The following is a 25,632-nucleotide window of genomic DNA, read 5'->3' as shown; positions in this document are numbered from 1 at the left end:
ATACCTTTTATTAGAGTAACTGAGAAATTGCAAAAAAAATAAATAAATAAAAAATTTTTTTGCAGGCTTTTGGGCTCACACACCCTTCCTCAGGCTCAGGCAAAGTTAAAGATGGTAAAAAGCCCCCATAAGTAGGAAATCAACTTCATTTTTTGCACGGAGGAAGCTGAAGCTGGAAATCCGTCCTCTGCCAAGCATGGATGCAGCTTGCCTTGCTCAGTCGACGCACACCTCGGGCTCTGTCCCAGCACACAACAGAACAGCGCGCCCCACACGTCTGTCTGCACCACCAGTCACAGAGCACGCGCGTCAATAACCCCGCCCCCTCCCCGCGGCGCTCAGGACCACGTGACCCTCTTTGTCTCACCCCCTCCCGGGCCGGCTCCTGCCTGCTTCCGGGTGCTGGCCCCGCCCCTGGCTGGGGGCCCGGCGCCGGTCGCAGGCTCAGGAGGCGGCGGAGCCGAGCGGAGCCGAGAGCAGGGAGCGGTGTAGCGCGGCGCGGCGCGGGCGGCGGCGGGGCCGGTGGGTGCCGTGGGGGTGTTGCCGGCTGTCGCCGGCTGCGGGCAGGGGGATGTCGCGCGTGTGCGCTCCCCGCCCGGGGCGGGCGCCGTCCTCTCGCTTTCTCTTTCCCTCGCGGGCGGCTCACGGGCCGCTGCTCTGCTGGCGGCGGCCGGCGGAGCTTGGAAGGACAGAGCTGGAGGGTGCCGGTGCCACGGCCCTTCCCTGTCTCAGCGCAGCGGCGAGGGCGCCCCCTCGTGCCCCGGGGACACGCGTGGCATTGCAGCCCTGGCGGGACCCCCGCGCGGAGGGTGCGGGGTAGCTGCAGCCGGCACTGCCGCGGGGCCGTGTCGCCCACCGACCGGGCGGGAGCCCAGCGCAGTTCCCGTGGGAGGGTGGTGGTAGGTGCCTGGTTCCCAGCCCCTGGCGTGGAGCCCGGGTGCCAACGGGCAGAGGCGCTGGCCTTGGCCAAGGTCAGCCAGGAGCACGCTGGTGGCGGCGGGAATGAATGGGAACTGCTGACTTGCAGTCTCGTGCTCCCGTCTGAGTCTTGCTTCACACGCTTGTCTGCTTCCGCAGCTAGAAGCCACTTGAATGCGCCAGGTGTGGCTGGATTCGTGGCCTTGGATGGCAAGGGGACAGTGAGAGGCAGCAGCCGCTCGCATGCGCCGGGGAAGGCATGGGTAGTGCTTCCTGCTGTGAGCGGCCTGTGGGAGCTGGGGGTACGGGGGCTTGCACCTGGTCAGCGTAAGCGGGACCCTTCTGCTCGGGCACCTAGAGGTGGCAGAGGCCGAGTGGGTTTCCTTTTGGAGGGGGCAGCTCTCCCTCATGGTGCCTGTGTGAATACGTGGCAGGCGCACTTTGTCGTTGAGCAAGCTGCAGTGTTTGCTATTTATGGTAATTGCTTAGAAACAGCAGCTGCCTGTTGCGGGGCTGGTGCTTGAGGCAGCAAGCTGTGCATATCTTAGCAGGGACCTCTTGCTCACTTTACACAGCGTTAGATCAAAATAAAAACATCTAAAATATTGCATGTGATTCTCTTACTGCGGCTTCCCAGCTGCTGCTTTAATGTGCAGGCCTTTGTCTAGTGTCCCAGGGCCGTGTCTGGCGCTCAGGGAGGGGGAAATCTGCAGTGGGCTGGTAGTAACTGTGACAGGTGCCTTTAAAGGGGCACCCCCTCTTGCAGCCTTGATCCCCAGGAGCAGATGTTGGAGGCTCTGGACAGGTGCTGGCAGTGATGTGTGGGCAGTGCATCAATGCCAGTGCTGCAAAACTGGCAAGTCTCTCAGCTAGTTGTGGTCAATCTAAAAATGATGCAACTGATGTCAGAACTCCTCTGCTGCAGGGTCCTTTAATACCTGTGCCTTCATAAATCCAGGTTTCAAATGGACAGTTAAGGAGGAGGCTGTAAACTGGACCTAATCATTAAGGACCATGCCAGTGGTGACAAATCTACCTGTAATGTTTTGGATAGGTTGGGGGGAGAGTGAGCAAGTAAGAATGCTACTAAACTCATCTGTTAGAATTCTGTATAATGCACAGACATTTCTACTGTGATTAGTTAGGTCTCTTAGACTTATTAGAGCAGCCTCTGATTCTTTCATATCTGAAATTTCAGATTCTTTGAAACTAAGAAGTAATTGGTTTACAGACCACCATAAATGAGCAGAAAATAAGTATATGATGCCTTTTTTACCATTGGTGTGTCTCTCAGGGAATGGCTCAATGTCTAAATCATTATATCCAGTAGAGTAGAGGCTGGTGTTGATGAAATGCCAGTTTCCACTGTAGCTCAACAAAGCATGTAAACATGCCATACTTAAGGAGGGTTTGGCAGTTTTTTACACCTGTGACCAAAAAGCTTTCTTTCTAATACTCATTGTAACTTCACAGCCTTGGGAAGTTGGTTAACATTTGTCTCTTTAAATCAATGATTCCACCCTGGAAGGGCCTTGAGATTATTTCAGGGGTACTGTGGGTTGTCTTGCAGTATTAGCACACCTAGCAGTGCTAACATCATTCACAAGATAAACCCCACGATTTCAAAAAAGAATCTGTAGTGTTAAAAATGTTCTGACCTGTTGTGACAATTCTGAGTTCTGTGCAATAAAAAAAATTACTGTATTTTTCCATAGTCAAAAAATGAGTGAAAACTAAAAGCTGGCATTCTCGTGGGGGAGAGCGGTGCCTTGATTTTAAACAGGGGTTTCCATGACTAAAAACGTTGAGAACTTACTGCTCTAAATCTAAAGGAGAATAAAACCTACGCTGCTTATTAGCTATTGGAAGCTTAAGTTAATATCTGTAAATTGTTAGGAATGTGGACTAATACTGTTATTCCTATCATCAGTCTGTTTTCCCTTAATTCCTGTTGGGAAAAGTGGACTCTTTCTAGCCGGAAAGAAAATGGCCTTCTCACGTGGCTTATATCAACTGAAATAAACACCTGAGTTAACTTGATTCATCCTGAGTACCATTAATAATGCGTGTTTGATATTTCTGTGCACAACAGGACTGCGGCTGGGATTCCATGTGCGGTAGTCCTTGCCAGAAGATTCCAGGCAATATGGCGAGCCTCTTGCGTGTGGTGGTCTCCAGCTGCTCCAATCCTCTCTTTAGCAACGTGATGTCGTGCAAGATCCGGACTGTGAAGATCCCATGTTTGCGAACACTCCAAACCCACCAGGTACTTTGGTGTCAAGCACCCATCAAGCCAGGTAAGTTTACATGTATTTTTTTTTTAAAGCTTGTAAAATTGCCAGGTTTCTCCTCCCTCAAAACAAAGGGAGATTTCAAGAAAACTTCCTAACCTGGTGGATCTTTCTTCCAAATACTAAGCCTTAAATTGTGGGAATTGGCTATTTCTGGTCGCTCCATGACTGCACAACTTTGCATGTGCTTACAGACCACTGTGTAGGAGGCTTTTTTTAAAAAAAAAAGACTGGGGACAAAGTGTTGGAGTCTGTTCAGAATTCCTGCAGGCTTACCTTGACTTGGGGAAAATAAGGAAATGCAGTTTAAGGCACAGTCTACATTTAAATATTGACAGCATTGCTTTGTTTAGAAAGGATAAAGAATGGCAATTTAGACTAAGGCCAGCAAAAGTCATATCAGCAAGAGATTCTTTTGCTAGTATGACTTACTTCATTTAGGGAACTGGTGGAAACTTTGCAGCAAAAGGACTAATAAGATGAGCTTATTAGTTAGGAGAGTTTGCTGGTATGGTTATACTAGCAAATATATTTTAGTGCTACAAGTCTGTAACTTCAAGCACTTTCCTGAACAAAAAAATGTTTCCATGACTCTAGGCCTCCAAAGGGAGTTCAGTGGATGAAAATGGGGACAGTTTCTCCTTTGGTTATTAAGAGACTTTGGTTTGAGCATTACTGGTAATTTTTGGACTACTATTTACTGAGTACACAGAGTAGCTGTCAGTAAATAGTAGTTCTTTATAGAGTATGGCATGTTACAGTTCGGCAGGAAATAGTTCCTGGGCCTGTCTCTCCTCTCCCCCCTCTCTGCAATTTTTTTTTTTCTGACAAAGCTATGTTTTTAGTCACTTCATTGTGATATAGACCCCTCTGTCTTGGAATAGCCAGACATCCAGTAGGGATGGCACTTGCCTGGAATGTAAGATTATTTGGAGTGTGGAAGACCCAGGTTCAAGTCCTGTCTCTGACAGCCCATCTCCTTTTTAGTTTTCACCAGAAATTCCATCCTGAACCATAGGAGACTATGTGATAAAAGTTCTGGTGACACTAATACATTTGCACAAGAAGTTTGTCCTGGTGAATTGGCATTTTCAGACAAAAAAGTTACATGGAGGAATTCCCCACTCAAATCTAATTTGAATATTATATTGGGTTTTATGCTTAAAGTAAACAATACGTTCTGCCTTCAGACTGGTCTGCTGAATACACTTGCCTTTTTGCAGCATAGTAATTAAAACTGAATTGGATTTGGTAATTTTGGAAAAAGAGTCTGGGATGGTTTAATTCAAGTTTTGTTATTGAATAGACCTAGTCAGAGGTACAAAAATTGGAGCCAATTGCTGTGTGCTTATTATTAGTACTATTACTTGTATTATTTACTAGACATTCTGTTGAATACTTACCTTTGCATCAGGAGTTTTATAAAGACATTTAAAAGCATGTGAACTAATATAATTACATTTTAGTTCTAGAAATTGTGACTGAGGATGCAGTGAAAACTGGTAAATTTGCTGTCAGCACTTAGAAGAATCAGGTCATTGTAAAGAGAGGAGAGTATTTGAAAAAATCTGTAGTATACTTTTATACCTCATTTTAGGCTTGGAAGATTACAAACAATAGCCACAAACCTTAAAATATAGCTCCTTACATTTAAGAGCACGCTCCATGAAGAGTAGGCTGATTCTCTTCTTTTCCATAAGGCTAAAAACAGTGTGGACTTCTTCGATGACAGTCTTTTATTTTGGGATCCTACAGAGTACAAGCCTGTTGTCCCTCATTAATTACCTGTAAAATACCGATATTATACTGCTCCTTTTCCTCCCCCTTCCCTCCCCTCCCCTCTCCTCCCCTCCGACAGGGCAGTCTGGGTTAATTTGAGTTAATTGCCATTCAGGCTGTCTGTACAAGAGTAAAAGCAGACCTTTGGTTTACCCAGTCTGATTGTTCCATGCATTGACTTGCATTCAGCCAGTCCTTTATGCACACAGTTTGGTTGGCAGTTAACTTAGTTCATTATAGACAATGGGCAAAAAGTGTTACCTAAGATATTTCACAGGTACCTAAAGTGGGAAAAGGGTTTGTAAGTCTGTAGAATCCTAGCATCTATTTTTACCCTAAATGATTGTCTGCACCTGTTTTGATGCAGGTCAGAGCTTGGCACAGTTAGACCTGGGGTAAACTGGACATCTCTTTTTAAAGCTCCTAGTGAGATAAATGGGGTAAAAATTTACTTCTAACAAATCGCCACTGGAATACATAAGCAAATTTCTGATGCACAATACACACTGTTGACTACTGCAAGCAACTGCTGGTGAAGAGATTCCAGTCTTCAGAAATCAGTTGAAAGTAAAAAAAACAAAACAAAACGAAAAACAACAAACCTAAAAAAACACGTAGAACATGGTTGTTTTTGTGTCACTTTTTTGGTTGCCATTTTCTTCATCTCTTAGGAACGTAGTGATTGCCATACTGGAGCAAAACAGTGGTCCATCCAGTATCCTGTCTTCATCAGTGGACAGTACCAGACGCTACAGAGAAAGGTGCAAAATACCCTGCAGTAGTCAGTTATGGAATAATTTGCTTGCAGAGAAAGTGTATTCCAACCTTCATCCCGCCCCTTAGCGACTGGCTTTTGTCTTGGAGTACGATTGTGTATATTCTTCCCAAATGTCTTAGTTTTATTTAGAAATCCTTCTTATATCGAAGCTTCCTTCTTCCCTTTCAGATTTTTTCCTAATCCCTGTTAAGGTCTTAACCAAGATACTCTTGAGACAATGGTTTCTAGTGGCCAGTTGTTAGTTGTTTATAAACTGAATATTTTCTTCTAGTTAGATTTGCTACTTTTCAATGTCCTTGTGTCCCTTGTTCTTGTAATAAGGTTGAACAGAAGCATCTGATCTACCTACGACACCATTCATATTTTTTGTCTTCAGCACACCGCCCTTTCTTCAGAGTATCTGCTCGTCTTACTTCCAAACTGAGACCAGGTGAGCAGCTTCTTCTGAAGCTGATGTTAGAATAAATTAGTAACTAGTTAAAGTAGTCACCACCTCTTTCTGCCGCGTAAAGACACAGCACGTAGTCAGAACTTCCCTCCTATGTCCTCCCAAAAACTTATAACATTTTTTGGTATTCCTTTGCAGAAGAACGCTCCCTGAGATCGAATTTAGATTATTTTTATTTTTTTAAATTATTTTCTACCTTGGTCCTTCCAGCTTTTCCTGTTAGCTTTTCATATTAACTTACTCAGTGTTTATTTTTTTTGGGGTGGGAGTTGAGCAAAAATTATACCATTGCTAGACAGTTTTAATTATTACTTGACAGTTTTTAAAGGCTCGGAAATCCAGTTTCCCTACTTACTTTCACTGGCGACACGTAGTGGGTACACGTGAGTGCATGTGTACCCACTGGAAGCACCAGCCGCGAAACTGGAAGTGTACTTCTGGTTTTGCAGCTGGCCCAGTGATTGGCCGCTGGGGGACCCTCCTCCCCTCCCTCCCTCCCCCTGTCAGCAGCCTGGTGCTCCCCCAGACTTGGGAGGCACCAGTCACCTATGCTTACTTTGTTTCCTTGGTGAGACTTTCTTAGGACACTTGCAGTTTGAAAATCTCCTCAGTGACCAGTTGTTTGCTGTTTTCTAGTATTACATCAACAAAAATATTGGCTTATTTAAAATACATTATTTTTATTTGTTTATGTATGTATGTATTGATATATTGGAGCTAGACTGTTCTCAGTGGTGGCAAATGACAGAACAAGGAGCAATGGTCTCAAGTTGCAGCAAGTGGGGTTTAGGTTGGATGTTAGGAAAAACTCTCCCTGGGAGGGTGGCGAAGCACTGGTTACCCAGAAAGCTTATAGAATCTCCATCCTTGGAGAGGCTCGACAAAGCCTTGACTGGGATGATCTAGTTGAGGATGGTCCTGCTTTGAACAGAGGGTTGGACTAGATGACCTGCTGAGGTCTCTTCCAACCCTAATTCTCTATGATTCTGTGATGTCAGGCTCCAAAGGGCTATGAGGTTTTATGATTACAGCTTGGATACCTTTTTAATTAACAGCTAAAGGAAAGCTCTTATTAGGTAATGAAATTAAAGGCTAATCTGTGCGTCAAGAAGCTTCTGCATCTAGCAATTGAATATTAGATGCACTAAAAAAGTTCCATGAACTTCCAAGAGGTGCTAAGAGACTGAAGTCCTTTATCCATGGCTCAGGATCAGCTCTTACTACCAACTCCATCAAATTTACCTCAGTTTTGATGTAAAGGGTTAGGGGCCATCTGTAGAGTAAGAGAGCAGTTCAGTTCTTGCCCCTGCTAAAGTGCCAGCTGGGAATAGGGTGATTATACAGGGTTTGAACAAGTCTTCTGGGAAGAGGGCCAAAATAAACCTTGTGTTATACAAAACAGCAAGATCAGCTGTTAGAATAACTTGTCACTGTTGCTGCAGGTTTTGCTTATGTTAGCAACTTAAGCACTGAGCTGTTCATCCCTGCTAAAATGACAGTGTTTTTGCAGAAACTGGACTTCAGGCACCTAGGCAGCTGTTGGCAAAAACCTAGATACAAGCTTTGAGGATCTCCCTAAGCTTATTCAAGCTGCTGCCTCTTGATAGGGCAAGGCAACCTAGCACCTGTTTCTTGACAAGGGATTAAGATTCCCCAGGAGTCTTGCATTAAACTTGCATTCCTTGGAGCAAGGATCCAAACTACGTTTCCCCTTTCCAGGTGAGTGCTCCAGCCCCTGGGCCTAGGAGTCATGCTTCTTCTGGCCTGGTGAATCTTGTTCTGTTTTGCAAATTGATACTGCTTGAAGGAGGCCTGGAGAATGTCTCTTCCCCATGGGGCACACAGCTAACTGTGTTCTAACTCCCTAGGAATTGATGTAGATGCACAAACCCACGTGTCCCTTCAGGGTGATGATACAATTTTTCCACATGCTGGGTGAGTGCTTTAACCACTGAGCTATTAGCATCTCTAATGCCACCTCCTCTTCTTGCCTTAAAAGAAGTGAGTTACCTGCTTCATTTTATAAAGGAATGACTTCTGGATTATAACTCCAGGACAGAATTTTGGGCTGTGCATCTGCTCTTACTTAGGCCTCCCCCTGCTATCCAAAATTAGGCACCTACGCTGGTCAGTTTGCCAAAAGTTTGTCTAGCAGAGTCCACCTCCTATGCACCCTCTTCCCCCAGCAGCTCCCTTTCCCCTTTTGAAGTAGTTCCAAGTGTACGTGACTGATTACACACCTGAAAAAAGAGTGCTTTACCTTCAGCCTGGCATGCCTCTGTGCCAGGGGCAGCACATGCCCAGAGCAGGCATCACATCAGTTTGACTCGACTGTATAGATTGCATACTTCAGTGGGGCTTTTTGGCTATTAGATAAAAGCGCAAAAAAGCTCTGCTGAAACGTGCAATTTGTACAGACGCTGGGCGAGCCAGGCCAAACTGGCGCATTTCTAAGAGCAATTTTTTCTTTTTCCACATTTGTCAGAGGCCTGTTTGTCCATCCCCTTAGGCAGCTTTCCCTCCAATGCCTGTTGTGAATCCCATTCTGAGGCACCTACCTCTCTTTGTGCATGGCGTTACAAGGCTTAGGTGCTTGACTAAGGGCTAGATTTTGCTCTGTGAGCCAGGCACCTGGGGTTATGTGTAGAGATCCCGAGCTCCATTTCCATGTGTAATTGATTTCTTGTACAATCTGTCCTAAAGAAAGCAGGTTATAGAGATAACTATGTACTGACGGAAGCAGTTTTGGTGTTTCATTAGAGACACTTATATGCCTCCCCCTTTCTAGCTCAGCTTTAGACCCCTGCTTGAGAATGACAGCTGAAGTTGCACTCCTGGAGATGCTCTCTGAAATGTAAAAGCAGTGTCCTAGCCACTTGTTATTAAAAGCTTTCTGTTTTGTGAGACACTGGATATTAACCTAACAATTCTAGCAGTGACCTGAGTTTGTGTTTTGCCTACACTAATCCTCCCTTGTGATTTTCATTGGATAAAATGTTGTTCCTATCCTTGTCCTAACTCTCAATGTAATTATTAGCCCTGAACTTGGATTTGGACAAGGGGATTGAGTGCATACTTAGCAATGTTGTGGCTGACACCAAATTGGTGGAGCTGCAGACACTGGAGGGGCAGGGTTAGGATCCAGAATGACCTAGATAAACTGGAGAAATGGTTTGAAATTGAAGTTGCCCTTGCTGAGTTTCATTTAATCAAAGTCCTTGCCACATAATTGCATGTACAATTACAGACTGGGGAATGATTGGCTAGGCTTCAGTACTGCAGAGGAGGACCTGGGTGTTAAAAGTGGGCTATAAGCTGAATGTGAGCCAAGTGTGTGCTCTTTTTGCACTTAAAAAAAAAAAAAAGGGCAACAGCATATTGTGTGTGTGCTCCATTTGGATAGTAAATAATGACATTTCAAAGTTATTAACAAATACTGCAGCAATTTAATTTTAGGTAAAGAGTCAAAAATCAGAAAAAAGGCAAAATAATTACAAGTGCACCTCTGGCTCTTGGTCTTTCCTTATTTTTAGTTACTCTTCCTTTCCTGAGATAGTTGTATTATTTGTCACTGCAGTGCCCGGCATTTATAAAGAATTTCAAATTTTCATAGTTGTCATGAGCATTAACTTAAAAATACAGTCTCAATTAAGTTTAATCTTGACTCTGAGGAATTTTAAGTTCATAGGCATAAAATAGCTCTTGGCTTAAGTTGTAGTACCGTTTTTCAGAAAAATAGTCGTGAGATGGAAGCAAATACTTATACCTTTGGCATAAAATGTTTGAGATTTGCATAAAGCATGTTACAAACTGTGATTTTTCTTGACCTTGAGGTAAAACACACGGTTTATATGGTAAAACTGAAAGTTAATTTTTTTCCGAAGAAAATGGTCTGAAGTTAATTTTAACTTAGATTTAATATGACTGACACATCCATCTCCATGGATATGTTATGCTATATAAATTGAAGTCTTTATAACCTTAATATAAATGGAGCAAAGGACTGTGTTCTGCAAATAGCATTAGGCATAGAGTAATTTCTGAGCAGCGGTTCCATGGATATCAGTTTGCAACAGACATCCAACTGTTTTCAGGAATGGGCTAGCACTTGCTATAATGTGTTTTATTATTGTGCAATAGTATTAAAGCAGTACTTGACTGTAGGATAACTTTCAATATCAGTATAAATAAAAGTTTCTAAATCCAGGAGGATATTTAAACCATTAATTTAAAATCCTTTTAATCCATCAGATTTGACAGACAAGCTGTGAATTTAACAAAAGAGAAGAGGGTGGTAGTAACATGCAGCTTCTGAGTTTATATATTTGGCAACTTAAAGGGCCTGAAAAAGCCAATAAAATGAGGACATTAAGTTGAAAATGACTGGTCTAGTTGACTAAAGCAGTTATCTGGCTTCCTAGTAGTTTTAAAATATTTAGTGCAAGATTTCATTCCACTTATTGGTTGCCCGAACCTGATGCTATTCTACCCTGCTCAGGTTCATAAGTTGACTTGACTTGAGTTCTTTCACCTAGTTATGTAGGATACTGTCATCTTTGCCTTGGGACTAACTACATCACAAAAAAGCAGTGAGTGGGAGGAGGACCCAGTTTTGCATTAACTGTTTTTTTAGAGACTCTAGCAAAGTGGGATAGGGTCACACTTGGGTACCTAGTAAGCAGAATAGGATCTGGTTCTCAGCGTTCATAATTTCTATAGTAGCTGTAATCTAAAGTCTCAAAATGCTTTACCTATATAGTTATGCTTCACCACATCCTCCTCTCAGCTATGTAAATTATATTCTTTACTAAACTGGTAAATTGAGACACAAATGAACCCAAATTCAGGTCCGGCTTGTATTGTATTTCCATTAAGCTAGTTAAACTCATGACGATCAAGTGCAGTTCAGTGACTACTAGACTACTGGTTCTTGTATCAACTTAAAAACTGGCGAGGTGAACTGATAGACCATCAAGTTCAGTACCACAGTTGAGAGCTTTGTGGTGAAGGTCAAACCCATCTGAACCTTTATAAAACCTTTTGCCATGTATGAAATGATGCTTTATTTCACTGATCTAGTCCTGCCATATATGGGTCACTGAAGGGAAGCAATGCTTGTACATATAGTAGCATTCTAAGAAATCAGTTACGTTTCTGGAAAAAAATGCATCTTATTTGCTGTATTTTAAGAAAAGTATTGTTAAGTGGGAGAATCCATTGGTAAGTATTGGCACATAAGACTGAAAAAGCCCTGACATCAATCCAGTTATCTTTAGTCTTGCTATAACTAATGCCCATCTTTTTTTCTGCATTTACAGGAATTCCATACAAACAGTTGACTGTGGGTGTTCCCAAGGAGATATTCCAGAATGAAAAGAGGGTGTCACTGTCTCCAGCTGGTGTTCAGGCCTTGGTTAAACAAGGTTTTAATGTTGTGGTGGAGTCAGGTGCTGGGGAAGCTTCCAAGTTTTCCGATGACCATTATAGGGAGGTGGGAGCAAAGATCCAAGGGACCAAGGAAGTGCTGGCATCTGATTTAATTGTCAAAGTAATTCGTTTTCTTATTATATAATGTGTATGAAGGTTTTTTTTTTTATTTTATTTTATTTTTTTAAAGGAATAGCATCAAGCCGTTTAATGCAGGCCACTGAATGCTTGATTAGGTAATAGGGAACCCCTATTATATTTATATCTTTGGTTTTAATTTATACATATCTTTGTGCCCCACCAAAGTCACAGAAATCGTAGAAAGCTGAAAAATAGAACCTAAACCCTTGAGTAGGAGCACTTAGTGGTTTCAGTGAAGATTCTTCAGTTCTTACAGAATTATTCGTTTTAGAACCATTGCCTTTTGCAGAGCAGGAGAGCAGTGCTTAGAGAACTGAGTAGATACGATCTCTGCTCCAAAGAACTTGCATTAACAAGCAGCTGACGCATACATTTTTTTCTATAGGAAATGAATACAGGAAACTGGTTAATTTGGCTATGGGATAATTCACCATGATGATTTTTTGTTGTTGTTCTGATTTCCCCACCAGCGCTGCTCCCACTGCTCTCCATTACCAGCTCCTGATAACTTGCCATTATTTTCATTCCCTTTGCAATGCTGATTAACCAGAGTTTATTATACTGCCACTACTTGGGCTTCTAGCATAACAATACATACCTCTTAAACTCCCCAGCAGGGCTTTAAAAGACTACATAATAGTAGTCTGAACTGGATTGGAGACAGGAAAAATGGCAGTGCATAAAAAAAAAAAAAAAAAGGTAAGGTAACCAGGTAACATTTAAGGTAAACAGGTTAGGTAACCAGGGTGTACAGAGAATTGAAAAGTAAGCAGGTAAACTTGATGCTGGGGCTTCCTTTAGAAATCTTAGTTTAAAGCTAGACATATTAAGATTTTGACTTAGCATAGTGAAATTATAGGCTGCTTTCCAGGTTCTTCTGGAAAAAAGGAGGTTTGTAAAGGAAAGTTGCAACATTTATTTAAGAGATCAATGTAATGCTCAAGAAAGTTGCTTGCTGGAATATGGACTTAAACATTTAAGCTCTTGAGGTACAGTGCAGTCAGCAATAGCAGTGCAGGCTTCTTAGTATTTCTTTGCTTTTCAATGGATCCTTTTAATAGATAGCTTAGTTTCCAGACCTGTTTCATTAAAGCTCTTTTTCTAGACTGCAGCTGACATGCCTAACAGTTGTCCATTGCAGCCATTAAAATAGTAGTAAAGTCATTAACTCATTTTAGATCTATGCACTGTTATTCCTGTAGTGTTACTTATCTACTTGGGTCTAATTGTAACAAGCAGCGTACAGAGGAAAAGTGAATTCCCTGAATATAGTTGTATAAAAGTTGTTTATAAACCTCATTGCCTGTTTTTCTGCACGCGATAAAGGGTGAGGAGGAGGCATTATTTCTGTGACTTATCTGAAAATTTCTCTCTTCTTTCAGGTGAGGGCACCTGTAGTTAATCCTGACCTAGGCATTCATGAGGCAGATCTTTTTAAGACAGCTGCTACTCTGATTAGTTTCATCTACCCAGCTCAAAACCCAGACCTACTGAAGAAGCTTGCAGAAAGAAAAACTACTGTTTTGGCCATGGATCAGGTTCCACGGGTCACTATTGCTCAGGGATATGATGCTCTTAGCTCCATGGCTAACATTGCTGGGTATGAAACTAACTTATGCTTTTTGGCATTTATGAATACCACTCTTTGGCAGTAACATTTTGTTGTATTAGATGTCTAAAGCAGTTGTGCATTTTTGTTTTGATGTAGTTTTTTTTCAAGCAGGATCAATGTGTTAGAGCAGGGGTGGGCAAAATGTGGGCCGTGGGCTGGATGTGGCCTGCCAGGCCACTCTACCCAGCCTGCTGGGCTCCTAAAAAATTTAGAAAATACATATTTATCTGCCCCTGGCTGCCTGTCAGGTGGCCCTCGATGGCTTGCCAAATGGCCCTCCGCCTGAAATAATTGCCTGCCCCCGTGTTAGAGGCATCTAGCAACCTTTAAGTTTCTGGTCAGCTTTGCAGTGATCAGGTCAAGGATTTTTAGTTTAGAAGACAATTATTTTAATTCCTGAATTTCTTTGTAGTGGCCCAGCCTCTGAACAATAGCTGAATGAGATTAAAGCTGTACCGGAGATAGTGGTAATCACTCTTAAGTTGTTTAGTCTAATGCTCAATGGGTGGTAGTGGGAATTAACAGAAAAATGCTCCGAAGGAAACCAGCCAGCGTGGTAGATGGGGACTGAAAGCACCCTTTAGGTTTGGAATTGAGTGTAGTCTTTCTGGTGGCAACACAAAATGCTGGCAAGCTGGCTGGAAGTTAGTGTTATAAATATCCGTGTGTGTGTGTGTGTGCGCGCGCATACAGGGAAACTCACCATTTTTTAAAATGGATGCCAATTCATGCCCTTGAAAATGTAATTAAACCTCTTACTTTAAGGAAGGTGCTAGCTTATTTGTGGATGTGTATAGCTGGTATGTGTATTGAAAGCAGTTTTACTAGAGAAAATATAACTGAGGCACTAGCTTAGTCTGCATGTTCTCAGTTCCTCTACAGGGTTTTATTGGAATGTAACAAAGTCTGAATAACTTTTGAATATACACCTCTAACCCAAGGAATAGTTAAATTTGTGTATCAAACTAAGTGTACTCCTATAGACTTCCTAAACAATAAACATTTAGAAGAATCACCCAGCATGTTTTTAATAGGATTAAGTATTTACTCAGCACTGACTTAAGTCCTGTGTGTTGTCAGAACTGTGGATATTTCTAGAAAGTATTCTCTCAGTGCACTGCCAATGATGAGTCCCAATTCGTATTAACAATGGTTAGAGAAGTAAGTTGGAAAGTCAGACATGACACACCAAAGAAATTTAATTGCCTTAGAGACCTCGGAGCTTTGGCTCTCTTTTGTACTAGACTGAGCTGCTCTTGGTAACTGTCTGCTATGCACTAGAGCAGTGGTTTTTCAACCTGTGGCCTATGGACTCTTGCAGGTTCGCAGATTCTAAGGGGCCCACAAAAGATGACAATGATCAATCAAAATGTGCAAGTACCCATACTTCAAAGGGGTCTGTACCTCCATTTGAAATTTCTGATGGCTGCAAATGAAAAAGGCTGAAAAACCACTGCTCTAGAGAAATTTGTTATAATGACCTTGCTCTTGAGATCTTTTGGACAGCTTACTCTACTAGACAAAAGAAATCTATAGTGGGAAAGGACAATACACTGGCCAATGTTTTGTTGGTGTGGTAGTGGGGACGCTCTAATGAACAGCACTCTCAAATGCTTCATTTTTAAACACCTTTGTAGGTATCAGCTTAACCTCCAGACCTGACCTTAAGGTCAATAAGTACAGCATTAATATGGTTTTATAGATGGGGCAGCTGAGATGCATCAAGAGGTTAAACAGTTTGCTCAAAACCAGGCAGATTCATTGGCAGAGGTGGATGAGAAGTTCCTAATTGCAGCCTCGTCTCCTAGACCAGGGCTGTCCACCTTCTAAATGACTGGGGGCTTCAGGCCCCTCAGACATACACTGTGTAACCTTGCACGCTCCTGGACTGTGCGTTGTACAGGCTGCATGTCATGCCATGCAAGACCCTGACCTATACTTTATAGCCCTTGATGTGCTACATGAGCCCCCCCCCCCCTTACTACACCATACACATGTTCCTTGATGTGCCACATGAGCTCTTCCACTCCTGCACCACACTCCACAGCTCCTGATGCACCGTGTAAGCCTGTGGTCCAGATGTGTGGATGTGCTGCACCATGGAGGCCCGTTTCATGCACAGATACAACATACTATGTAATACTTCTATACACTGCAGTGAGCAACTTATGCTGCTCTGCACTGGTGTGGATGCCACGCAGGTTTCCCCTCCCAAGCCTTCCTTGGCCCCACAGGCCACTGTTTTACCCCATCCCTAGGATTGAGGGCAAGCAGCAGAAGGAAGGAGGAGGAGCCCAGGAACTCCAGTGGCAGCAGTGTCTGGATCAGAGCAATGTCAGGACCAGGAGCCTAGAGGCCACAGTCTGAAATGTTGTGGTCTGAGGCTTTTTTATGAAAGAATTACTTGATTTTTCTGTAGTCAAAAATGAAATGAAAAGTAAGAGCTGACATTTTTCAAGAGAAGCCTTAAGTCTAGTGAGGGGTGCCACAAATCAAAAAAGTTTGAGAGCTATTGCTTTTAGGCACAGTTGTACAGCTTCTTGCACATTTACTTCAATGCACCTCTTTGATATAGTGGAATAAGCATGGAAAAATACTAAAGCAAAGGTGTTCACTTCTTTTATTTTCACAGTTACAAGGCTGTTGTATTGGCAGCAAATAACTTTGGTCGATTTTTCACTGGTCAGATTACAGCTGCTGGTAAAGTTCCTCCAGCCAAGGTTTGTTGAATATAAACATTTTTTTTCTGCAGCAAAGGCAATTTTATGAATATAGCAAACAAGTGTTGAAGTGTGTATGTGTAAAACATTTTTCATCAGATTTCTGTTTGGTCCTGGAGAGCTTAGATTCCTTTATAGCAGTCCTGAGTCTCTTCTTATTCAATGAAAGCTTCCATTGCTGACAGCTGTACTTTTTTTTTTTTTTTTTTAGGTTGAAGAAAGTAACGTTTCAATGTTACTTTTGTTTAACTATTTTTCAGCTCAGACTTCCAATATGAAATCTGCCCATGCATTCACAGGGCAGGTAGGGTCTGGGAAACGTTACATGGTCAAGCAGACTAAATTTCTTTGCTTGAGGATCACGAAGGAACGAGCCTCTCGCTTGGATGGGGCAGTGGATAAAAGAAAATTTCTGAGAATGGAAGTTAGAATCCCATAGGAAGGGGGAAAAAATAAAAAAGACTAGGTCAAATATGCATTGCTTGGGTCAGTCAGTGTAGGTTGCATGCTTAGATGAGCTGATTCCCCAATTATTTCATTATTTAAATGACACTTGACTTGCATCAGAGTCAGTTTGGACGTTGCATTTTATTATAACCTGGTTGTCCAGTGGTGTCTGTTAGCCAGGTTTTCTCTTGGATGGTGTACTTGGTTAAAGAGAACCAGTGCCACTCTTCCACAGCTCTAATACTAATCATAAGAAATATCACTTCAGGTTCTAATCATTGGAGGAGGAGTTGCAGGGCTAGCTGCTGCAGGAGCAGCTAAGTCGATGGGAGCAGTCGTTCGTGGGTTTGATACCAGGTAAGAGCATGAAAATGGTGGCAATTTAAGCTCACCCATAGGTATTTATATAAAAGAAATGGGTTTCCTGTTGGATGGGCAAGACGTTTTGTGGCTGATTATATGTTATTGGACCAACTACATGGTTGGGATAGACCTAGATAAGTTTTTGAATGCAGTGAATTCTTCTTTAGGTACTTTAATTTAGTGCTTCATTGTTTTGCATTTCCCACTCCTCCACTATGTCATTGGTTTCAAGAGCAATAGCACAACACTTAATTCCTGGAGGTACTCTTGGCAGCCAGCCCTATGTGTTCAAGGAGGACCTGGGGGGGCTTGTAGGGGATTTTGATGAGGTAATTTACTCTGGATCTTCAGCTATTCTCTGTGGGATGGACTAGATAACTTTCAAACTTTCAGGGCCTAGTGCCAATGCATAGCGTAAGATGCTGTGAATGTGGTATAGGACATTTGCCAAAATCCTGTTGATTTCTCTATTTAAGACATGGCTTAAACCTTTTTAAGCCTGGGGACTGGTCCCTTCCGACCCTGCATCTATGAACCTATGCACCTAAGAAACATGTCTGTTGTCTTTTTATAGCCTTTTTTGTTTTTTTGTTTTAGAGCTGCAGCTTTGGAGCAATTTAAATCTCTTGGTGCTGAGCCCTTGGAGGTAGACTTGAAGGAATCTGGAGAGGGACAAGGCGGGTATGCAAAGGAAATGTCCAAGGAGTTTATTGAAGCTGAAATGCAGCTCTTTGCCAAACAGTGCCAGGATGTTGATATCATCATTAGTACAGCTCTCATTCCTGGTACGTTACCAATGTAACAGGCATGTCTTCCCTTTTAGTCTCTGAAAGGGGCTGCTGTTTTTCTCTCATTTGCTACTGCTGCTATTTTTGTTCAAGAAAGGGAAAAAAAACCAAACCTGTTCTATCCAGTGAGGAGTCAATAGGTGAGTGACTTTGTGCTGTTCATCCGAAGCCAAGAACTTTCCTGATAAAAGGTCTTCATTTGTTGTCAGATTTCTAGTCTTTAGACATTTCTGTGTGGCACAGGTCTCTCCTGTCTTCTTAGTTGTAACTTGGCTGTTCCTCTGCTGTCTACCCAGGGTTTTATAGGAGCCCTGTCATTTGTGCAGCTTCTTCAGTCTTGCCAGATAAGTGAGGTACCGGAATGATGTACACAGTACTTACTTGTTCAGCCAAAATCTGTAATACTCTTTATATGTTAAATTGCATAAAATGCTTAGGTTTTAAAGAAACTTCCATATTATTTGTAAATGCAATGTAATGGAATTGTAATGTACGAGTCATTATACACCGTACAATACACTAGAAAATATTGCGATTCCAGCTGTGAGATTTGAAGTTTTAAACTTTTTCAAGTCATTCTGGATTCCAAAAGATACCTTGTAAATCCCCAACTGTATGAAGAGATCTACTTGCATAGAATTTGAATGGCTTCAGTGAGACTCTACTGGATGATCTTGCTCTAATTTCTGTACGAACTGTTCAGCATTTCAGAAACATATGGAAACTCCTCTTGAGCTCAGAATGGGAAGTAGTGCTCCTACATCATATTTGCTGATGGCATTAGGATAACTTAGTGCCAAACAGAAATCCTTTTTTTTGTTTTTTCTCCCCCAAAGGTAAATTTGCATGAAAAGGATATTTCAAAATAGCAAGTGATATAAGAAAATAAGCAAAGGACTTCAAATGGCATCCTCTAATAGCATCTCGCTCATAGGAGTAAAAACATGGTTTAAGACTAATAGCATTTTCCTGTCACTATAGGAAAATAGATTCTTTGAGAACTCGAACAGATTTTCTACCTGATGAGGGAAAACTGCTTTTTGTGTGCAAAATTTTATGCTTTTTTGTGCGTTTACTTTTTCCTTTCTGCATTTAAAAAGATTGATGTGATGCCAGATCCAAAAATGTATACCACTTAGGGACCCAATTCAGTAGAAATGAGTGGTAATTATACACGGGTATGTGAGGGGAGAGTTTGTCTCATGGACATTATCTGCAGGATGTGATTATCGTACATGTAGCTTGTTATCTTTTTGTCTTACCAGGTAAAAAAGCTCCTATCTTGTTTCGTAAAGATATGGTTGAATTAATGAAGGAAGGTTCAGTTGTTGTGGATTTAGCTGCAGAAGCAGGAGGAAACTTTGAAACCACAAAGCCGGGAGACCTTTATATTCACAAGGTATGGGCTTGCATAAACAGCCATTCAGGGTTTATACCTGCAGCTTATAAATCAAATCAACCACATAAAATGTATGGTTTCCTGAGATGTAATTTGAGTTCAGCATCCTTTTTTTGTAAGGTTTACATTTTTGTCACAAGTCATTGTTATAGGTGACAAACTGAACTTGAGGCCTGTTAAGACAGGAACTGATTTTAAATAGTGTTTCTATCCCAGTCATACATAAGGATATTACATCAGATTTATTTGCAAGCGCTGCAGTTTTACGCAACTTCCAGTGTGTGGGAGTTTCCTCCATTCTATCCATGTAGCTCTGTACTAGTTGAATGTGCATCTTGGTAGATATTAGGGATGTAAACAGTTAAATGACAATTATTTATACCATTTATTCCTTCCTGTTTATTGACCTCTGGCAGGAATGGCTCCAGCCCTTTTATGTCTTCACCATGTGCCTGGCATTGTGTGAGCCCCAGGCCACTCATGGAAAGCCAGGGGCAGTGGGTGTGGCCGAGCTATTATGGAGCGCTGGCCAGCTGTAGAGCTGTGAGTTCATCCACAGCCCCAGCCTGTGGGGACAAGGGGAAGTCAGGGCTGCAGACCTCTCCTGTGCCTGGATCCTGCTGCCATGGGAAGGGAGGGAGGAAGGTCTGGGCCCCTCCCCAAGGGTTGGGCAGGGCCTACCAGCTGCAGCAGCACGATCCTGGCCTGGTGGTGGGTCTGCCCAGACCCTCCCCCTCACAGCAGTGGGGCGTGGGCAGGTTAGGCTGTAAGCTCCCTGCACCTCCCACTGCACTTGTGCTGCTGTGGCCCAGACCTGGAAAGCTCTTTCGTGTTGCTGGGCCTGGCCCTCCCCGGGCTAAGGCAGGGTCTGGTTCTAGCAGGACGGCCTCTGCTGGGCTCCCTCTGTCCTTCCAGTATGAAGCTGGAGATAGGCCTGTTAAGAGTCTCTGGGTTAGGGTCAGAGGAAAAAGAAAAAAGGGTGATGTCATGGTGGGTGTCTGCTATTGACCACCAGACCAGGAGGAAGTGGTGGATGAGGCTTTCTCCAAACAGCTAGCTTCCTGATCACAGGCCCTGGTTCTCCTGGGGGACTTCAGTCACCCTGACATCTGCTGGGATGGCAATACAGTGGTGTGCAGACAATTCAGGAAGTTTTTGGATAGTGTGGGGGACAACTTCCTGGTGCAAGTGCTGGACAGGCCAACCAGAGGCCATGCTCTTCTTGGCCTTCTTTTCACAAACAGGGAGGAATTGATGAGGAATCTATAGTGGATGGCAACTTGGGCAGCAGTGACCACAAGTTGACTGAATTCAGGAGCCTGAGGAAAGGAAGGATGGAGAGCAGCAGAGTAAGGACCCTGGACTTCAGGAAAGCAGACTTTGACTGGTTAAGGAACTTATGGGCAGGATCCCCTGGGAAGCCAGACTGCGGGGGAGAGGAGTCCAGGAGAGCTGGCTGTACTGTAAAGAAGCCTTACTGAGAGTGCAGAAACAAACCATCCCAATGCGCAGGAAGACTAGCAAGCATGGCAGAAGATCAGCTTGGCTTATCAGGGAACTCTTTAGTATACTAAATCACAAAAAGGAAGCTTATAAGAAGTGGAAACTTGGATAACTAACTAGGGACGAATATAAGAGCATTGCTTGGGCATACAGGGATCAAGTCAGGAAAGCCAAAGTGCAGTTGGAGTTGCAGCCAGCCAGGGAAGTGAAGGGTAACAAGAAGGGTTTCTGTAAGTATGTTGGTAGCAAGAGGGGGATCAGGGAAAGTGTGCTTCCCTTACTGAATGAGGGAGGCAGACTTGTGACAGGATGCAGAAAAGGCTGAAATGTTCAGTACCTTTTTCACCTCAATCTTCACAGGCAAGGTCAGCTCCCAGACTACTGCACTGGACAGCACAGTTTGGGGAGGAGGTGAGCAGCCCTCAGTGCTGAAAGAACAGGTTAGGGACTATTTAGAAAGGGTGGATGTGAACAAGTCCATGGGGCTGGAATGGATGCACCTGAAGGTGCTAAGGGAGTTGGCTGATGCAATTGCAGAGCCATTGGCTATCACCTTTGAAAACTCATGTTGATTAGGAGAGGTCCCGGATGATTGGAAAAGGGCAAACATAGTGCCCATATTTAAGAAGGGGGAAAAAGGAGGATCCAGGGAACTACAGACTAGTCAGCCTCACCTTAGTCCCTGGAAAAATCATGGAGCAGATCCTCAAGAAATTCATTTCTAAGTACTTGGAGGAGAAAAAGGTGATTAGGAACAGTCAGCATGGATTCACCAAGGGCAAGACATGCCTGACCTCCCTGATTGCCTTCTGTGATGAGATGACTGGCTCTGTGAATGTGGGGAGACTGGTGGATGTGGTGTACCTTGATTTTTAGCAAGGCTTTTGATACGGTCTCCCACAATATTCTCACAGGTGAGCTAAGGAAGTCTGGGCTGGATGAATGGACTGTAAGGTGGATAGAAAACTGGTTGGAGTATCGGATTCATAGAGTAGTAATAAATGGCTTGATGTCTAGTTGGCAGCTAGTATCAAGTGGAGTGCTCCAGGGGTTGGTCCTGGGGCCAGTTTTGTTCAATGATTCATCAGCAACCTGGAAGATGGCATTGAGTGCACGCTCAACAAGTTTGCAGATGATACTAAGCTAGAGAGCGTAGTAAGTACACTGGAGAGTAGGGCTAGGATTCAGTGACCTAGACAAATTGGAGGATTGGGCCAAAAGTAATCTTGTGAGGTTCATCAAGGACAAGTGCAAAGTCCTGCATGTAGGACGGAGCAATCCCATGCACCAGTACAGGCTGGGGGCTGTACTTTGCAGTGGGACACATTGTCCTGCTGCCCCATGTGATGCTTGGTGGGGTAAGGGTGCCTCAGCAGAGACTAGCCATCCCCTGCGCTGAGGCATCCTGTTCCTTGGCCAGCTTGGAAGTGGTACATGGAGATGGGGGAGCAAGCAGCCAAGGGCTGCCTGCTCCTTCCTCTCTTTGCACTGCAGAGCCCCCATGCTGAGGCACCCTGCACCCTAGCCAGCTGCTCCATGGCTAGCTGGGCTGCAGTGTGCCTCAGCACAGGGGTTCCATGTGCCTCAACGTGAGGGCTCTGCAGTGGAGCCCCTGTGCTGAGACAGGGGAGTAGCCAGCCCAAGGCTGCCTGCTTCCCTGTCTTTAGGCACCCTGCGCCCCAACGAGACGGAGCAGCTAGTTAGTGTGGAGGGTGCCTTACTATGGGAGTCCACAGTGCAAGGAGATGGAAGAGTGGTCAGCCCTAGGCTGCCTGCTTCCCCATCTCTGCATTTGTCCTGGCACTCACCATTTTGACGTAGTTTGCACTGCTTTTTTCCAGGTGTGGGTTTTTTTTCTTTTTTTTGCTGTCAGGAAATCCCAGCAGCAAATTTTGCCCCAGCCAAGCAAATTTGGAGCACTGATTAATGTGCAACTTATGTGGTTTGTGGTTCTGCAAAGAGGCTTACGGTGCCACAAAGCACACATGCCTGCACATCTGGATCCAGTCCAGCTATCTGAATTCAGTGCCTCCTATTGTGGAAAAGGATCACTCTAGGCTGCCTGTTAGCATTAAATAGAGTGGTGACATGTAGTTAAGGTGAACCTGGAGCATTGAAGGCACACAAGTACCTGGGTAGGCTGAGGCAGGTGCAAATCAGTGTGTTGTGGGATAATGGAAATGAATAGTTTGCATGGATGTATTCCTAACTGTAAAGTGAAGTGGAATTTAAAGTGAATAAATAAAATAGTCACAGTGACAAGGTTTTAGACTGCATAGGTACTGCTCTTTGATTCCTTGATGTGCCAGGAAACCGTTTGTTTTTTTTTCTTGTCCATATTTAACTAACTGTTTTGTGGATGTTTAATTCAAAAAAGGTAAATCCTACAAGTAACTAAATTTGTCTAACTGCTTAGATTTAGAAATTGTTAATTTTCTTAAATATTGTGTTACTTTTTAAAAAGTAAAATAAAATATTTTTTCTGGTCCTGACAGTAGGAGTTAGAATTTACAACTTGTAGCAGGGCACTGTGATGTGCATGCTTCTTTGAGAGAGCAAGCAGCCCGAGAGGCTGCTTGCAGGTGGCAGAGGGGAGCTAATGAGGAACTCATATGACTGGAAGAGGGTCAGCTTGGAGCTATCTAAGCCCAGAGGCTGCACAGGTAATTTCTCCGCAGCCATCATGAAATGAGGAGCTCCTGGCTGCAGGGCAGCAGGGCCCTTGAAGTGACCTGGAGTTTGGGCTGAATAACTCTGCAGGCCTGGGAACAGAGGCAGCTGCCTTGGACTGAGAAAGATGGGGCTTACAGGCAAGTGGCCTTCATTTATGTTAAACCCCTAGAGGGACTGAGATGTCTTCTGGACAGGTAGTGTAGCCTTGGGGCAGCCTCCAGGCCTGTTGAGAAAATCGGTAATCCAGGAGCCCTCAGACTGGGCGTGGGGCCCAGGCAAGAGCCTAGGAAAAGGCTGAAACCCAAAACAGAAGGTCCAAGAGCCCAAAGGTTGAGCTGGGCCAGAGTGTTCATGAGCCCAGACTGGGCCAAGCTGGACTAGAGTCCAGGAGCCCAATGGAGGGGCTGTATTTGAGACCAGTTGCATCAGTGAGAACATCCTTGAGGTTTGGGGCATGGTATAGGGGAGGTGAAGGAGCTGCCCAATTTGCTCTTAAGGCTCTTGATGCCCTACAGCGACCTAGTCAGACTGAGGAGGGACTCGCCAAGCCTGAGGGCTGGATCAAGGCTAGTGGGGTCTCAGGAGAGACCCAGTGGGAACTTACTGGGATTAGGGCTCTCTCTAAGGCCTGTTGGCAGCCTCCCTGAATCAGCCTATGATATTTAAGAACAAGACTTGGCAGGCAAGTAATCTAGGGAGTATGACATTAGAGTTTGAGCCAGGCGGGAGTGGTAAGGCTACTGGGAGGTGTCACTGCCACCCCTTTGGCAATGTACTGTTGCACATCTCCTTGGCAGACTTCAGTTTTATGAAACTGAAATCTTTGTCTTCATAGGATCCTAGAAGTTAAATTACTTTGTTTCTATAGATTTAAATAATAAAACAGATACCTATGTATTTAGGCACCCTAATGCTTTTCTAGGTGTTGTAACATTAGCAGGTTTAAAAGAACAAGTATGGAGGGTGGTAAGTACCTCAGTTATGCAGATAGTGAGTTACTGAAAAGCTCTTTTCCATTCTCTGTCTCCCTTGTTTCTCGCTCTGGGAATATGTTCTGAACTCTCATTGTAATTTATTTTCTCCATCTCTCATCTGGTTCCTTTTAAGTAGCCCAAATTTTGAGATGGTAATTGAGACATTTTGTGAAATTTTAGATTAGTGTATCCATGTGCTGTAATGCAGGTTTACTTCTTTAGTCCCCAACTGGTGCTTATACTAAAGGTACGGCATAAACCCCACTAGTAACGCTACAAAGAGAAATAAATGTTAATTCAGAAAGCAGCCATTTATTTTCTAGTTCTTTTGAACATGTACAAATCAGAAACAAATTGTTATTGAAACTAAATATGGTGATTGCAAACGTGTACACCCAGAAGCTTCTGGAGGTTTGGAGAGACTTTCTTCCTCTGGGATCTGAATTTGAATGTTTAATTTTTCACTTGAATTCTTTAGGGGGTTACACACATAGGCTACACAGATCTTCCAAGCAGAATGGCTACCCAGGCCAGTACTCTGTACTCCAACAACATCATCAAACTTTTGAAGGCCATAAGCCCTGACAAAGAAAACTTCCACTATGATGTGAAGGATGAATTTGACTATGGTACACTGGACCATGTTATTAGAGGAACTGTAGTAATGAAGGTGAGTCAATATGCTGTGTCTTAAATTATAGAGCTGGGGTGAGCAAAATATGGTCTTCAGGTCGGATGTAGCTTACCAACTGATTGTATCTGGTCCCATAGGTCAGTGACTGCAGAGTCATAGGATCCGGCCCATAGGGATCCAGTGGTTCCAGCTGCTGTGTCATGCCGGGCAGGCGGACATGTCCTGGCCTGGCCCTCTACAGCTTACACTAGCTCCTGCCCCATGTGCCAGAAGCAGCCTTGGATGCATGCTGGCATCAGATGTGGATGCTGCCTGTAGGTTTCTGTTGGGGATCTGAGTGACTGCCTGGGACTTCAGCTGACACACTGATGCAGCATCATCACCTGTTGACCTGGGAGGATGCCCTAGTCCTCAGCAGGAACCAGCTGCCTGTATCTGCAGCTGATGCTGGTGCCCTCCCAGTACTGCTTTTGGCATGTGAACTTGGGGGCTGGTGTGAGCTGTGGGGCCGTGCTAGAGATGTGGGAGTTGGGGAGGTGGGGAAGGGGGAACGGAGAGAAGTGGCCTTGTTCATGATGAATGGTGGCGACTGGTGCTGGGTGCTGGACAAAAGCAGGGCGCACTCATTGCTTCCAGAGCCCCTCTGGCTGGGGCTGCCCCAAGCCCATGCTGGGGCTGTCCTGGGCCCATGCAATGGCAGCAATTGCAGCGGGAAGGAGCTGCAGGGCAGCCCAGGT

The 25,632-nt window shown here is 43.9% G+C and overlaps 1 protein-coding gene across 1 annotated transcript in view; it reads left to right on the top strand.

Annotated features, from left to right (window-relative positions):
• Nucleotides 1-409: 409 nt before the first annotated feature.
• Nucleotides 410-25,632, top strand: part of NNT (nicotinamide nucleotide transhydrogenase) — a 64,551-nt gene continuing 39,328 nt past the window's right edge. Inside the window, exons 1-9 of the mRNA XM_019495962.2 lie at nucleotides 410-522; nucleotides 3,011-3,215; nucleotides 11,533-11,762; nucleotides 13,165-13,382; nucleotides 16,027-16,114; nucleotides 16,830-16,918; nucleotides 17,522-17,709; nucleotides 18,978-19,111; nucleotides 24,740-24,931. Of these exons, the coding sequence (XP_019351507.1) occupies nucleotides 3,029-3,215; nucleotides 11,533-11,762; nucleotides 13,165-13,382; nucleotides 16,027-16,114; nucleotides 16,830-16,918; nucleotides 17,522-17,709; nucleotides 18,978-19,111; nucleotides 24,740-24,931 (1,326 nt within the window). The 5' untranslated portion in view covers nucleotides 410-522; nucleotides 3,011-3,028. The remainder of the gene's footprint in view (nucleotides 523-3,010; nucleotides 3,216-11,532; nucleotides 11,763-13,164; nucleotides 13,383-16,026; nucleotides 16,115-16,829; nucleotides 16,919-17,521; nucleotides 17,710-18,977; nucleotides 19,112-24,739; nucleotides 24,932-25,632) is intronic.

The sequence above is a fragment of the Alligator mississippiensis genome, chromosome 3 (genome assembly GCF_030867095.1).
Source record: "Alligator mississippiensis isolate rAllMis1 chromosome 3, rAllMis1, whole genome shotgun sequence".
In the NCBI taxonomy this organism is placed as follows: domain Eukaryota; kingdom Metazoa; phylum Chordata; order Crocodylia; family Alligatoridae; genus Alligator; species Alligator mississippiensis.
The sequence above is the reverse complement of the archived record's forward strand: the minus strand, read 5'-3'. Positions and strand labels throughout refer to the sequence as shown.